Raw genomic sequence first — 12,006 nt, 5'->3', positions numbered from 1 at the left:
CCTCAGCTCTGGGTGGGGAGTGGGGGCTAGTGGTTAGAGCAGGGGGGCTGGGAGCCAGGACTCCTGGGTTCTCTCCTGGGATCTGGCTCCTGAGCCAGAGGAGGAATTAAACCCAGCCCCGAGGTCTGCGGCCCCCCTGGGGATTTGGGGACCTTTTATAGCAGTCGGGAGAGCTGAGCTGGGGGGACAAGCAAATTCTCCATAGCAACCAGGGGCGGGGCTGTTCCCACAGTCTAGCCTCCGCCCCCGGCAGTGCCCCCTTGCACCCCCACGTTGGGATCACCTGGATAAGCCCCGGAGAGTCCAGCCCGCCACTGGCAGCATCCTCCCCCGCTGGTTGTGGCTTCTCACCGTTATTCCCGGCAAGAGACTCACCTAGCAAACTGTGTGAGAACCCAGGAGTCCTGGCTCCCCCCCCCTCCAACCACTAGACCCCGCTCCCCTTCCAGAGCCTGGCAGAGAACCCAGGAGTCCTGGCTCCCAGCCCCCCACGCTCCATCCACTAGACCCCGCTCCCCTCCCCAGCGGGGGAGAACCCAGGCGTCCCGGCGCGGGGCGGAGCGCGCTGCAGGCTGGTGCCCTGCTGCTCCCCAGTGGCCGGGACGGGGTCTCGGCTGGGCGGGGCTCCCCGGTGACTTTCCCTCCCGGCCCCACAGGTTCTGGTTCCGCCCCAAGAGACGCCCCCCCCCAACCGCGCCATGGCCACCCGCTGGGGCGTCTGCTCCGCCGGCAAAATCAGCCACGATTTCCTGGTGGCGCTGGGGACCCTCCCGGCCACCGAGCATCAGGTCAGGGCTGGGGTGGCAGGGGGGTGCGGGTGGGGGGCAGGGCAGGGCGAGCGGGGGGTTGCGGGTGGGGGGCACCGGCAGGGCAGGGCGAGCAGGGGGTTGGGGGGGCAGGGCGAGCAGGGGGCTGCGGGTCGGGAGTGGGGGGCACTGGCAGGGCTGGGGGGGAGGGTCTAGAGGCTCCCAGCCCCCCCTCTAACCACTAGACCCCACTCCGCTCTCAAAGGCAGGCACAGAACCCAGGAGTCCGGGCGCTGCGGGGACTCAGCCCCACGGGCCGCAGTTCAAAGTCTGAACTTTCCCCACCAACCTCCTCCGCCCCCGGCCCCGCGGGTTCTGGATCTGTTCCAGTTCTGGCACCCAGCCCCCCCTCCCGTGTGCCCCACCCCCCCGGGAAAAGCAGCCGCCGTGTTCTGGTGGCCTTGGGGCTCCTCTGGGCCAGGAGAACCCGGTGGGGGGCGGGGGAAATCACGGGGGGCCCAGCAGGAGGAGTTCTGGGGGGGCCCAGCCCATGGCTCAGAGGGATCCTGTGGGGGCTGCAGTGGGAGGGGTTGGGGAAGACTGAGAATAGATTAATGGGGACCTGTGGGGGCATATGGGGGGACTCTCCAGAAACAGGGACTCTGGACTCCTGGGTTCTGTTCCTGGCTCTGGGAGGGGAGCAGGGTCTAGTGGTCAGAGCAGTGGGGGCTGGGAGCCAGGACTCCTGGGTTCCGTCCCCGGGTCTGGGAGGGGAGTGGGGTCTAATGGTTAGAGCAGGGGGGGCTGGGAGCCAGGACTCTTGGGTTCTTGGTTCAGTGCTTGCTGGCTGGCCGGGGGGTTGGTTCTGGGGGGGTCCCGGCTGCCTCATCCCCACTTTAACCTCCCCCCCAGGCTGTGGCCATCGCTGCGCGTGATCTCGCCCGGGCTCAGGAATATGCCCAGAAACACGGGATCCCCCGAGCGTACGGGAGCTACGAGGAGCTGGCGCAGGACCCCGACGTGGGTGAGCCCCCGGGGGACCCCCATGGGACCTGACCCGGGGTAGGGGGGCAGGACACGGGGCCTTTCCCCTCTAGGGGGCGCTGGCTCCCATCCGGCCCCAGGGCAGGGAAGGGCTGGCTCAGGGGGGTGGGGAAGGGGGCCCGGGGCCTTTCCCCTCTGGGGAGAGTCTGTGTGTCCAGGGATACCTCTGGGGCAGGCTGAGACCCCCAAAGTGTGGGGACTGATCTGGGAGGGGTGAATGGCAGCACGAGGGGTGACCTGGAGCCAGGACACCTGGGTTCTCTCCCTGGCTCTGGGAGGGGAGTGGGGTCCAAGGGTTAGAGCTGGAGGGGGGCTGGGAGCCAGGACTCCTGGGTTCCACCCCCATTTCACACTTCCCATGGCAGACGTGGTCTACGTGGGGGTCATAAACCCTGAGCACCTGCCCGTGGGGCGGCTCTTCCTGGGGGCCGGGAAGCACGTGCTGCTGGAGAAGCCCCTGGGGATGAACACGGCGGAGGTGAGGCAGCTGGTGCAGCTGGCCCAGAGCCAGGGGGTCTTCCTGATGGAGGTGAGTGACCCTCTAGAGCCCCCCTGCAGCCCAGCGCCCCCCAGCACCGCCCTGGGGCATCAGGGCCGGTCCTGACCACTCAGGGAGAGCACCCCGCTGGGCCCCCGCCTCGCTCCCTGCAGTCCAGTGCCCCCTGCTGAGCCCCTGCCCCGCTCCCCGCACCCCCTGACGGGCCCCCTGCCCTGCTCCCAGCGCCCCCTGACGGGCCCCTGCTTCCCTCACCCCAGCGCCCCCTGCTGGGCCCCTGCCCCGCTCCCTGCAGTCCAGTGCCCCCTGCTGACCCCCACACCCGGCTCCCCACAGCCCAGCACCAAGCCAGTTACGGGAACCTGAGAAGACGGCCAGGGCTTTTGACGGTGCTAAGATCTCCCCACGCCGCGCCCCTCGGTTTTGCCTTGTAGTGTTTTCTGTGTCCGTCTGCAGTGCGGCTTCATGCCACCCTCTGTAACGTGTCGCCGTCCCGCGGCGGCTCCGCTCGCACCCAAGGCTCTGGCTGCCCAAAGTTTGCAAGAGGACCCGTCTCCCCCTGGCTCGTCCGGCTTCTGGGCAGCCCATTTTGGGAGCCAACCGACAAGGGCCGGTTCTCTCCGGCCACGCCTGAGTACAAATCGTTTTAGACCCATTAGCGGTTTACTCGGCACGAGGGAGCGGAGTGTGGGAGGGGGAGTCTCTGGACATGGCTGCCCTCCTGGGGCCCTGCCTAGCCCTCCGCGGCATGGCACCCCCAGGACCCACTCCCCTCTGTGTGTGTCCCCCACCCGCCAGGCGTACTGGACCCGATTCTTCCCAGCCTCAGAGCGGCTCCATTCCCTGCTCTCCCAGGGAGCAGTGGGGGAGCCGAAGGTGGTGAGGGTCGAGTTCGGGCTTCCCCTCTTGGGCTGCCCCCGGCTGGTGCAGAAGGAGCTGGGGGGCGGCGCCCTGCTGGACATCGGCTGCTACTGTGTCCAGTTCGCCACCATGGTCTTCGGGGAGGAGAGACCGGAGTCCATCCTTGCCTCGGGCTTCCTTCACCCCACCGGTAATAGGGGCTGCGGGTCGGGAGTGAGGGGCACCGGCAAAGCTTGGGGAGCCCCAGGATGGGCTAGCAGGGGGCTGTGGGTTGGGAGTGAGGGGCACCGGCAGAGTTGGGGGGGGGCTGTGGGTTGGGAGTGAGGGGCACCGGCAGAGTTGGGGGGGGGCTGTGGGTTGGGAGTGAGGGGCACCGGCAGAGTTGGGGGGGGGGCTGTGGGTTGGGAGTGAGGGGCACCGGCAGAGTTGGGGGGGGGCTGTGGGTTGGGAGTGAGGGGCACCGGCAGAGTTGGGGGGGGGGCTGCGGGTCGGGAGTGAGGGGCACCGGCAGCGCTGGTTCTAGGCTCCCATCCTGCTCTCTCCTTCCCAGGCGTCGATGAGATGTTGTCCGTCATCCTGAACTACCCGGGGAAGCGCCAGGCCGTGATCACCTGCTCCATGGTGACCTTGCTGCCCAACCAGGCTGCCATCAGCGGCACCAAGGGCATCATCCAGGTGCCTTGGGGGGAGAGCGGGTGAAACTGAGGCACACAGAGGGGAAGGGACTCCGCAGTGTGGTATAGATCCCAGGAGTCCTGGCTCCCGGCCCTCCCCCCCGGCTCTAACCGTCAGATTCTTTGTTCCCCCGGCAGCTCCCGTCCCAGATGTGGAGCCCGACTGAGCTGGTGGTGAATGGGCAGCACGAGGAGTTCCCCCTGCCCGCCCCCTCCCAGCCCCTCAACTTCACCAGAAGCACCGGGCTTCGCTACGAGGCCCAGCACGTGCGCCAGTGTCTGCTGAAAGGTAACCGGGGGTGGGGGGGGAGGGCACTGGTGTGGGGAAGGTCGAGGCCCCTCCCCCCGGCACTAACCAGCGGGGGCACTGCTGTGGGGAAGGTCGCAGCGCCCAGCATATCCAGCGGGGGCATTGCTGTGGGGAAGGTCGCAGCACCTGGATACCTGGATGGGGGCACTGCTGTGGGGAAGCTCACAGTGCTAGAGTCCTCAACTGGGGGCACTGCTCCGGGGAAGCTCGCAGCACCTCCCATACTGACACCCCTCCCTTCCCCCCAGGCCTGAGGGAAAGCCCCATCGTGAGCCTGGCTCACTCCGAGCTGGTGGCCTCCATCATGGACGAGGTGCGGCGGCAGGTGGGGGTGACGTATACCCAGGATCGGGCCTGACCCCCGCTGCCCAGGAATGGGAGTTGCTGCCGGGACGCCCGGTGTTTTGGATGCGATTTCAGTTTGGGTTGGTACAAGCAGCAGCAGTGCGGAGGTAGCAGGCGCAGGCTGCCCGGCGGTGTTTGACATGGTGCCGGGCGACGTGAACACTAGAAAACCCGAGAACACTAGAAAATTAACGCGTGAAATGGATTAAAAACTGGCTACCGGAGAGTTCTGACTACGCACCTGTGCGCGGGGAACCGCCAACGAGCAGGGGGGTTTCCTGCGGGGCCCTGTGTAAGCGGGGGAATGGTCCCGCCGTTGTGGGGAACTTTCCTGGCTTATACCTGCCCCGCTGGGATTGGCTGGCGAAAGGATCTGAGTCCTCGCTCCCACTGCCTTTACCCAGCGGCCTGCCTGACCTCGAGGGCTCCCTTTCCTCCCTCCCGTGCGGCAGAGGCCTCAGAACCCCGGCAGGGCTGGGCCCCGGACCCCTGCGGGCTCGACCCCCAGTCTTGTCGTGGTCACTTCGGACAGGGGCGAGGGTGTCCCCACTCCGGGGCACTGTCTCTGCACCGGATGCTTCCCTGACCCACTGATCATTACACAGAGTTCAGAGCACGTAGAAAGTAGGAAACAGCAACTCATAAGAAAATAAGGAAAAGATGGGGAAGGTGAAAGGAAACAAGTCACCTGTCCTGTGGCACGGGGACCCCACTAAAGGTGCCTCTGGGATGTCAGGGAAGTTCAGCCTGTACCTCACCCGTCCCGGGCCCTGGCCGTGCTGCAGGGACGCTGCGGGTCGGACGCTCGCTCTAGCTCTCGGTGGCCACATGCCCTCAGGCTGTAGGTGGCAGGACCCTTCTTCCCAGCGTTGCCCCAGCCACATCGGGGTTATGACCCCCCCAAGTCTGGCCTGCAGGGCCTCTTGGCTGGGGGCGTCTCCCTGCACTGGGCCCAGTTCCCAGGGTTCCCTTCGATCCCCCCAGCTGCTCACCGCACCCGGCTCCAGACTGCCCCAGCCCCAGCCCCGCTCTGCCTCCAGCTCCCTGGGCTGCTGTTCTGGCCCCTCTGTCTGGCCCAGCTCCATTCCCCAGCTCTGCTCGGGCCCGGCTCCCTCCTCAGCTCGGCCCCGCTCTGGCTGGCCCAGGCAATTCCAGCTCACAGAGGGGACGGGACCCCTCTGGCATCCTGATTAGCCCCCCTGTTCCTGGGGCCTGTCAGCCTCAGGGTCCTGACGTCCCATCGACCCTTCCCCCTTTGAGTACTGGGAGCTGGCCACCTCCCCCGCCACTGAGTGTTAGGAAGGGGACGAGAGTCCCCTTTACACCTGCGCTCGCTCCCAGCTTGATCCAGAAACCAGAACGTCGTCCCTGACCCCGTTCGCCGCCGACACACGGCCTGCGGGCGGGGGGCATAACGCCGAGCCCGGGACAGGGCCCCAGAGCCCGGGGGGGCGCCGGGGGCCAGCGACCCGCCTGCGTTTTCACAGGGCGCCATCCGGGAGCAGAGAACGCCGGCCCCATGCACAGGCTGGGGGTCGCCCTCCGGGACAGCCGGGAAGGACGTGGGGCGGGGGGGACCCAGCCGCACCTGAGCCCCCCCTGGGCGGCACTGGGGCCGAGGGGCTGACGGGGGATCCCCCCCTGGGAGCAGGGAGGGGGTTCGGCCTCCGGATCCGGCCCGGGGGCGACGCTGCGCCCAGCTCTGGGGCCTGCGGGGCCGGGGGGGAGGTGGCGACGTGGCCGAGGGGCCGGCGTGTGGGGCGGTGGGGGAGGGGGATCGGGGAAGGCCCTGCAATGTGTGTGTGTGTGGGGGGTCGCTGGGGCGGGGGTGGGGGGCCCTCGTGGAGACCGAGGAGCCCCTTGGGTGGGGGAGGGGCCTGTGGTGGGGGAGGGGCAATTTGGGGTCCCATTTCCTGTGACCCCTTCTGTATGGGAGCATGGGGGGGGTTCCCCCTCATTTACATAACTCAATATACACTGAGTGGGCGGGGCTTGATGTGGCCCCCGCCCCTTTCGGGGGGGGTTGGCTCCACTTCCGGTTTGGTTGCCCATCATGGCGGGCTTCTCGACGGCTACCACGGTCACTTCCGGTCTGATCCGCCTTTGAGTCACCCTGTTGTGCCCGCCTCTTGTCGTCACTTCCGCCCTTCCTTCCTGGCGGCGGCGCCCAGGGCTGCCTGCCCTCCTTCCCACTGGGAGCGTCACTTCCGGCTCCGTGCTGCCCTTAATGGCGGCCCTGGAGCTGCCTTCACTTCCCGCTTGCGCTCACTTCCGCCCCTGCGCGCCCCGCGCCGGAAGGGGAGACCCCGCGGTGTGCGCGAGGCGGAGCCTCTTTCCGTGCGGGCCGGCGAGCATGGCGGAGTTCAAGGTGCGCGCGGGGCCCGGAGGCCCCCCCCCCCCCCCTCCGGGCCTCTGGGGCCCCCCCGGGGCGGGGCAAGTGAGGGGTGGGGCCCCCTTCGCTTCCTCGCGCTGTGTGGGGAGGGGAGCCCCAAAGGGGGGAGGCGTATGGGGGGGCAGGGGGGCGGTGTGGGGGGGAATGGGGAGGGGCGGGGGGCTGTGTGGGGAGGGCAGGGGGGCTGTGGGGGGGAATGGGGAGGGGCGGGGGGCTGTGTGGGGAGGGGCAGGGGGGCTGTGGGGGGGAATGGGGAGGGGCGGGGGGCTGTGTGGGGAGGGGCGGGGGGGCTGTGGGGTGGGAGGAGGGGCGGGGGGCTGTGTGGGGAGGGGCAGGGGGGCTGTGGGGTGGGAGGAGGGGCGGGGGGCTGTGTGGGGAGGGGCAGGGGGGCTGTGGGGTGGGAGGAGGGGCGGGGGGCTGTGTGGGGAGGGGCAGGGGGGCTGTGGGGTGGGAGGAGGGGCGGGGGGCTGTGGGGGGAGGGGGGGGGCTGTGGGGTGTGGGGGAGGGGCGGGGGAGCTGTTGCGGGAGCCTTGGGCAGGGCGAGTAGATTGGGTTGGGCAGAAAGGATGTGGGGGGCTGAAGTGGAGCCTCCACTTTGTGGGTTGTGAGACCCCTGTAGTGCCACGTGGAGCCCCCCAGTGGGATTCTAGTGGTGCTGGGGGCAGCTCCCCTGCGAGTGGGGGGCCCCCAGAGCTGGCTGGTGCTTCCCCAGCACAAGCACCCGCTCGTTCATCCTATCTGGTGGGACCTGGGACCCCCCAAACTGATGACCTCCCCTTTCCCCTCAGGTTCTGGTCATCGATGGACGTGGCCATCTTTTGGGGCGCCTGGCAGCCATCGTGGCCAAGCAGGTCCTGCTGGGTGAGTGTTGCTGGGGGGGTGCCCCCCAGGCCTGGGATCCCTCCCCCTGCCTGGGCCCTGCTCCGCTGGAGGGGGTCTGTGATGATGCTGTCTGTGTTTGAGCCTCACGACCGTGAGAACACCCCATCCATGCACTACCATCTGAGACTGCTCCCCGAGGGGCCAGGACGCCTGGGTTCTCTCCCCTGGGAGGGGAGTGGGTGGGGAGGGGGGAGGCAGGACTCCTCGGTTCACTCCCTGGTTCTAGGAGGGATCTAGTGGGCAGATGAGGGGAGGAGGCCGGATTCCTGGGTTCACTCCCTGGCTCTGGGAGGGGAGTGGGGTCTAGCAGGATAGAGCAGGGGGCTGGGAGCCAGGACTCCTGGGTTCTCTAGGTCCATGCTGTTTGCTAAGGGTGGGTCTCCTGATCCTGCTATTAAACACTCGAGTCTCCTCTGCCTCTCCTGCCGCCTCTGGCCTGAGTCCATGGCGATGGGCTCAAAGCAGGAGCCCGAGTAACTTTGCAGCCCTGAATCCCCTCCCCCCGCCTGGCGGTCCCTGGGCTTGTGGCGATTCCGCTCCGCATCGGTGGCGTGGCCAGCGTGTCCTGCCCTGGGCCTGCATGGCCTGGAACCCCCCGCGTCGCTGTGCCCCGCCTCGCCATGCGGCCTCGTTAACGTCCTGCTCTGCCTTCCTCCCAGGGCGCAAGGTGGTGGTGGTGAGATGCGAGGGCATCAACATCTCCGGGAACTTCTACCGCAACAAACGTGAGTGCCGCCGTCGGGGCCGGGAGCCAGGACGCCGGGGTCCTTTTCTGAGCCCCCTTTTCCCTTGCAGCTTGGGTACTGGTTTACCTAGCACCAGTTCCTCCTCCCCTTGGTCCGTTGCAGGCAGAGAAGGGGGCAGTGCCCCACAGTATGATGGTAGTGTTGGAGGGTGTGGGACCCCCCTATGGTATTGAGCGCTGCACAGACCCTGTCCTGACTGGCTCACGAGCTCTCTACCCTGAGGGTGGGAGGGGAAACTGAGGCCCAGGGAGGGGGCGTCCTCCCCTGAACTCAGTAGCCAAACTGGGCCTGGGACCCAGGCATCCGGGAGAGTCGCTCCCTGGCTGACCCCGCTCTGCTCTCCTTCCAGTGAAGTACCTGGCCTTCCTCCGCAAACGCATGAACACCAACCCGTCCCGCGGTCCCTACCACTTCCGCGCCCCAAGCCGCATCTTCTGGCGCACGGTCCGAGGTAACAACCCCCCATGCTTGGGCTGGGCTTCAGGGGACAGTACGGGGGGGGGGGGCCACTGAGGTGCCGCTGGGGGGCAGGGAACAACCACTGCGCAGGGGCCTGAGCCACACCCATGATCCATCCCGGGGGGGGGGGGGGGGAGAGAGAATAGCAACAGCAGTGTGTCCCAGACACGCCCCCTATGGAGCCTGAGGGGCAGCGACCCACAGCGCAGGGCACCTGGGCCAAACCATGATCCATCCCCTGTGGGTCCTGAGGGGGGGCAGGGAACAGCCACAGCACAGGGCCCTCTTATCTGTCCCCCATAGAGCTTGGGGGGCAGAGGGCAGTCTCAGAGCAGTGTGTCCCAGCCCCGCCCTTATGGAACTTGGGGGGCAGAGACCCACAGCGCAGAGCGCCCCAGCTGCAGGCCCACTCCCAGCAGCTGGTCTCCTCTCCTTGCAGGGATGCTGCCCCACAAGACCAAGCGAGGCCAGGCCGCCCTGGAGAGACTGAAGGTCTTTGATGGGATTCCGCCCCCGTACGACAAGGTAACGGTGCCCCCTGGGGGCCGCAGGGGGGATGGGGGGCCCGTGTCCATGATGTTCCATCTACCTACATTGTTTGATGCTGGGTGAGAAAAATTTTGACTCTGAGACACGCCAGACCCGCTCTTCTGCTCTCCACCCCGTCTCCTTCGTACCCATAACTATCTTCTCTCCCCCCCGTGCAGAGGAAACGGATGGTGGTACCCGCTGCTTTGAAAGTCGTACGCCTGAAGCCGACGCGCAAGGTACGTCCCTCCCAGAGCCCCGTTTCCACACGGGAGATGGGGCAGGAGATTGAAACCTGATTGAAGGCAGCACTGTCATGAGGCAGGTAGTTCCACAGCCTGTCAGAACAGAGGACTCCTCAAAGGCAAAACTCCGGGAGCCATTAACCCATGGGACTACTTGCAACATGGTACTAGGCCAGGGCCAACTCCGAGGCAATATATTCACTTGCCAGTGATATTAACCTTGGGAACTGGCGCCCACATGATATTGGAGACCAGCAATTCATCAGAGGTAATGGGTTTGTTAGGTAGTGTGGTGTTAACCTATGGGACTACTTGCCACATGATTCCTTGGTCTTCAATATCATGAGGCAGCTAGTGGCCAGTCATGGGACAGCCTTATTCAGTGCAGGTGCCATCTGTCCAGTGATGCCCTGGCCACATCCAGCCAGTGGCTGTGCCCTACCCGGTGCTGGGAGCTGGCACCTAGGGCGGTCGGTGATGATGCTAACTCACTTCACTTCGAGTCTCACGACCATGAGACAACCTCCTACATGCACTACCATCTGAGACCACCTGGGGGCGCAGCACGACCTGGCTTAGTTGGGATCCTGCAGGAAGGGGGGCTGGTGGGTTAGAGCAGGGTGTGGTGGGGGGGGTGGGGTTGGGAACCAGGACTCCTGGGTTCTCTCCTGACCCGTCTCTCCCCTGCCCCCGCAGTTTGCCTTCCTGGGGCGCCTGGCCCATGAGGTTGGCTGGAAGTACCAAGCCATCACCTCCACCCTGGAGGAGAAACGCAAGGAGAAAGCCAAGCTGCATTACAACAAGAAGAAGAAGCTGATGGTGAGTATCTCCGGGGGTCATGGGGCCTCGAACAGTCCCCCTTTGAGAGGAGTCGCATCTCGGCGCTGGGCGAGGGGTCCCCATAGGACCTGCCCCGGTGCCCCACCCCAGAGGGGCTGCATCCCAGTGCCGGGTCCCCATATACCCACCCCGCAGGGAGATGGGCCCGTTCCCTGGGGGCTCCCCCAAATCTCGGTCTGATTCCTCCTCCCTGGGCGTCTCTTCCAGAAACTGCAGAAGCAGGCGGAGAAGAACGTGGAAGGCAAGATCGCCAGGTACACCGACGTGTTGAAGCAATACGGCATCTTGGTCTGAGCCTTGAACCTCAATAAAACCAGCCCCTCCACTTCCGCCCAGCCCCTCCGTGCGTCTCTCACAGGGCCCAGCTCCGGCTGCCTGGCCTGGGAGGCCGGGCCGCTCTGGGGCTTGGCTGGGCCGGCCAAATCCCCTCCCACGTAGCACAGAACTAACCCGCTTCTCCCCGCACTGAGCCCGCGGCTTCACACCCCTCCCGGAGCGGCCCTGGGCCGGGACCAGGGACCCCATCGCTCACCCCAGCAGTCGGAGTCATTGCGGGTTTCAGAACGCTGCGCGGGCACCTTCGAGGCCCTCACCCCTGCGGGGCCTTCCCCTGGAGGAGAAACACCTTGAGCTCTTTGCGGGGGCCCCCCAAATCTCCCTGGCACCCCTAAGCCCCAGCCCAACCCCTGAGGGGCCGGGGGGTGGAACCCAAGTGCTTCCCCCCCTCGCCAGCAGAGTGCTCAGGATGCAGCTGCTCATCCTGTGGCTCTGGGACGCTTCTCCTCATCGATCCTCGTGGGGTGAGGAGTCGCCCCACCTCGTCTGACCCCCTGGGGCTGCCCTGACTTCCATCCTGGGTGCCTGGGATGGAGAATCCACTCCACCCCTGGGGGGGGGGTGCTTCAAGGGTTAATCCCCCCCCCTCCCCCGACTCCGGGTGCTTTATTTCCACTGGGAATTTGTCTCACTTTGCCTGGTGGATCTGGTAGGCCATCAAGGGTCGTTTTCCCCCCCCCCCCCCCCCCCCGCTCGTTCTCGGGCAGGTTTTCTGATCCTGGAGTCGTCCTCGGGCCTCTTCCCTGGCCCCTCTGCGACGTATCCACCCCCCTGGAGTGGCAAACGCTGGCTGTGGAGGGGGGAATCTGGCAGCGTCGCCGTGGGGCCAGGCCCCGAGCTCCCACGAGTCCCCTGCTCCGACTCGCCGATTCTGTTAGCCCTTCGGCCAGGCTGGGGAGCTCGGGATGGGCTGATGGCGGCCAGCCTGGATGTGGTGTCGGTGAAATGTGGCCTGCCCGTGGCTGCTTGTTCTGGCCCCTCGCCCCCACTGCTGCAGCCCCAGAGCTAGGCCATGGCCGGGGGCTGTTTTTTTTCCTCTTCCTTGTGTTAGTGTCTCTTCCCTGCTCTTTCCCCAGCCTGGGGGGTTGGGATTTAGGAGGGG

The 12,006-nt window shown here is 66.7% G+C and overlaps 2 protein-coding genes and 3 non-coding genes across 5 annotated transcripts; all 5 read left to right on the top strand.

Annotated features, from left to right (window-relative positions):
• The first annotated feature begins 542 nt into the window (after window positions 1-542).
• LOC125627899 (trans-1,2-dihydrobenzene-1,2-diol dehydrogenase) lies at window positions 543-4,702 on the top strand. The gene is made up of 7 exons (XM_048832503.2): window positions 543-788; window positions 1,659-1,770; window positions 2,156-2,319; window positions 3,085-3,337; window positions 3,698-3,822; window positions 3,960-4,110; window positions 4,380-4,702. Exons 1-7 carry the CDS (start codon window positions 699-701, stop codon window positions 4,487-4,489), a joined length of 1,005 nt encoding a protein of 334 aa, XP_048688460.2. The 5' UTR covers window positions 543-698; the 3' UTR covers window positions 4,490-4,702.
• A 2,052-nt stretch (window positions 4,703-6,754) lies between these two features.
• Window positions 6,755-10,898, top strand: RPL13A (ribosomal protein L13a). Its single transcript, XM_048832515.2, has 8 exons — window positions 6,755-6,844; window positions 7,657-7,729; window positions 8,410-8,475; window positions 8,846-8,947; window positions 9,395-9,480; window positions 9,663-9,722; window positions 10,425-10,547; window positions 10,776-10,898. Exons 1-8 carry the CDS (start codon window positions 6,830-6,832, stop codon window positions 10,860-10,862), a joined length of 612 nt encoding a protein of 203 aa, XP_048688472.2. The 5' UTR covers window positions 6,755-6,829; the 3' UTR covers window positions 10,863-10,898.
• LOC125628501 (small nucleolar RNA Z195/SNORD33/SNORD32 family) lies at window positions 7,801-7,880 on the top strand. The gene has a single exon (XR_007354236.1). It is a non-coding gene; the product is annotated as a small nucleolar RNA Z195/SNORD33/SNORD32 family (small nucleolar RNA).
• On the top strand, window positions 9,522-9,591 carry LOC125628502 (small nucleolar RNA SNORD34). The gene has a single exon (XR_007354238.1). It is a non-coding gene; the product is annotated as a small nucleolar RNA SNORD34 (small nucleolar RNA).
• Window positions 10,196-10,280, top strand: LOC125628496 (small nucleolar RNA Z195/SNORD33/SNORD32 family). The gene has a single exon (XR_007354231.1). It is a non-coding gene; the product is annotated as a small nucleolar RNA Z195/SNORD33/SNORD32 family (small nucleolar RNA).
• Window positions 10,899-12,006: the final 1,108 nt, after the last annotated feature.

Source organism: Caretta caretta, chromosome 23 (genome assembly GCF_965140235.1).
Source record: "Caretta caretta isolate rCarCar2 chromosome 23, rCarCar1.hap1, whole genome shotgun sequence".
Classification (NCBI taxonomy): domain Eukaryota; kingdom Metazoa; phylum Chordata; order Testudines; family Cheloniidae; genus Caretta; species Caretta caretta.
This window is presented reverse-complemented; position numbering and strand designations above follow the sequence as displayed.

Coding starts and splice junctions, on each gene's coding strand:
- LOC125627899 (XM_048832503.2), top strand. CDS start 699: ATGGCCACCCGCTGGGGCGTCTGCTCCGCCGGCAAAATCAGCCACGAT. Junction 2,320..3,084: donor AGGGGGTCTTCCTGATGGAG/GTGAGTGACCCT, acceptor CCCACCCGCCAG/GCGTACTGGACCCGATTCTT. Junction 3,338..3,697: donor GGGCTTCCTTCACCCCACCG/GTAATAGGGGCT, acceptor TCTCCTTCCCAG/GCGTCGATGAGATGTTGTCC.
- RPL13A (XM_048832515.2), top strand. Junction 9,481..9,662: donor TTCCGCCCCCGTACGACAAG/GTAACGGTGCCC, acceptor CCCCCCGTGCAG/AGGAAACGGATGGTGGTACC. Junction 9,723..10,424: donor GCCTGAAGCCGACGCGCAAG/GTACGTCCCTCC, acceptor CTGCCCCCGCAG/TTTGCCTTCCTGGGGCGCCT.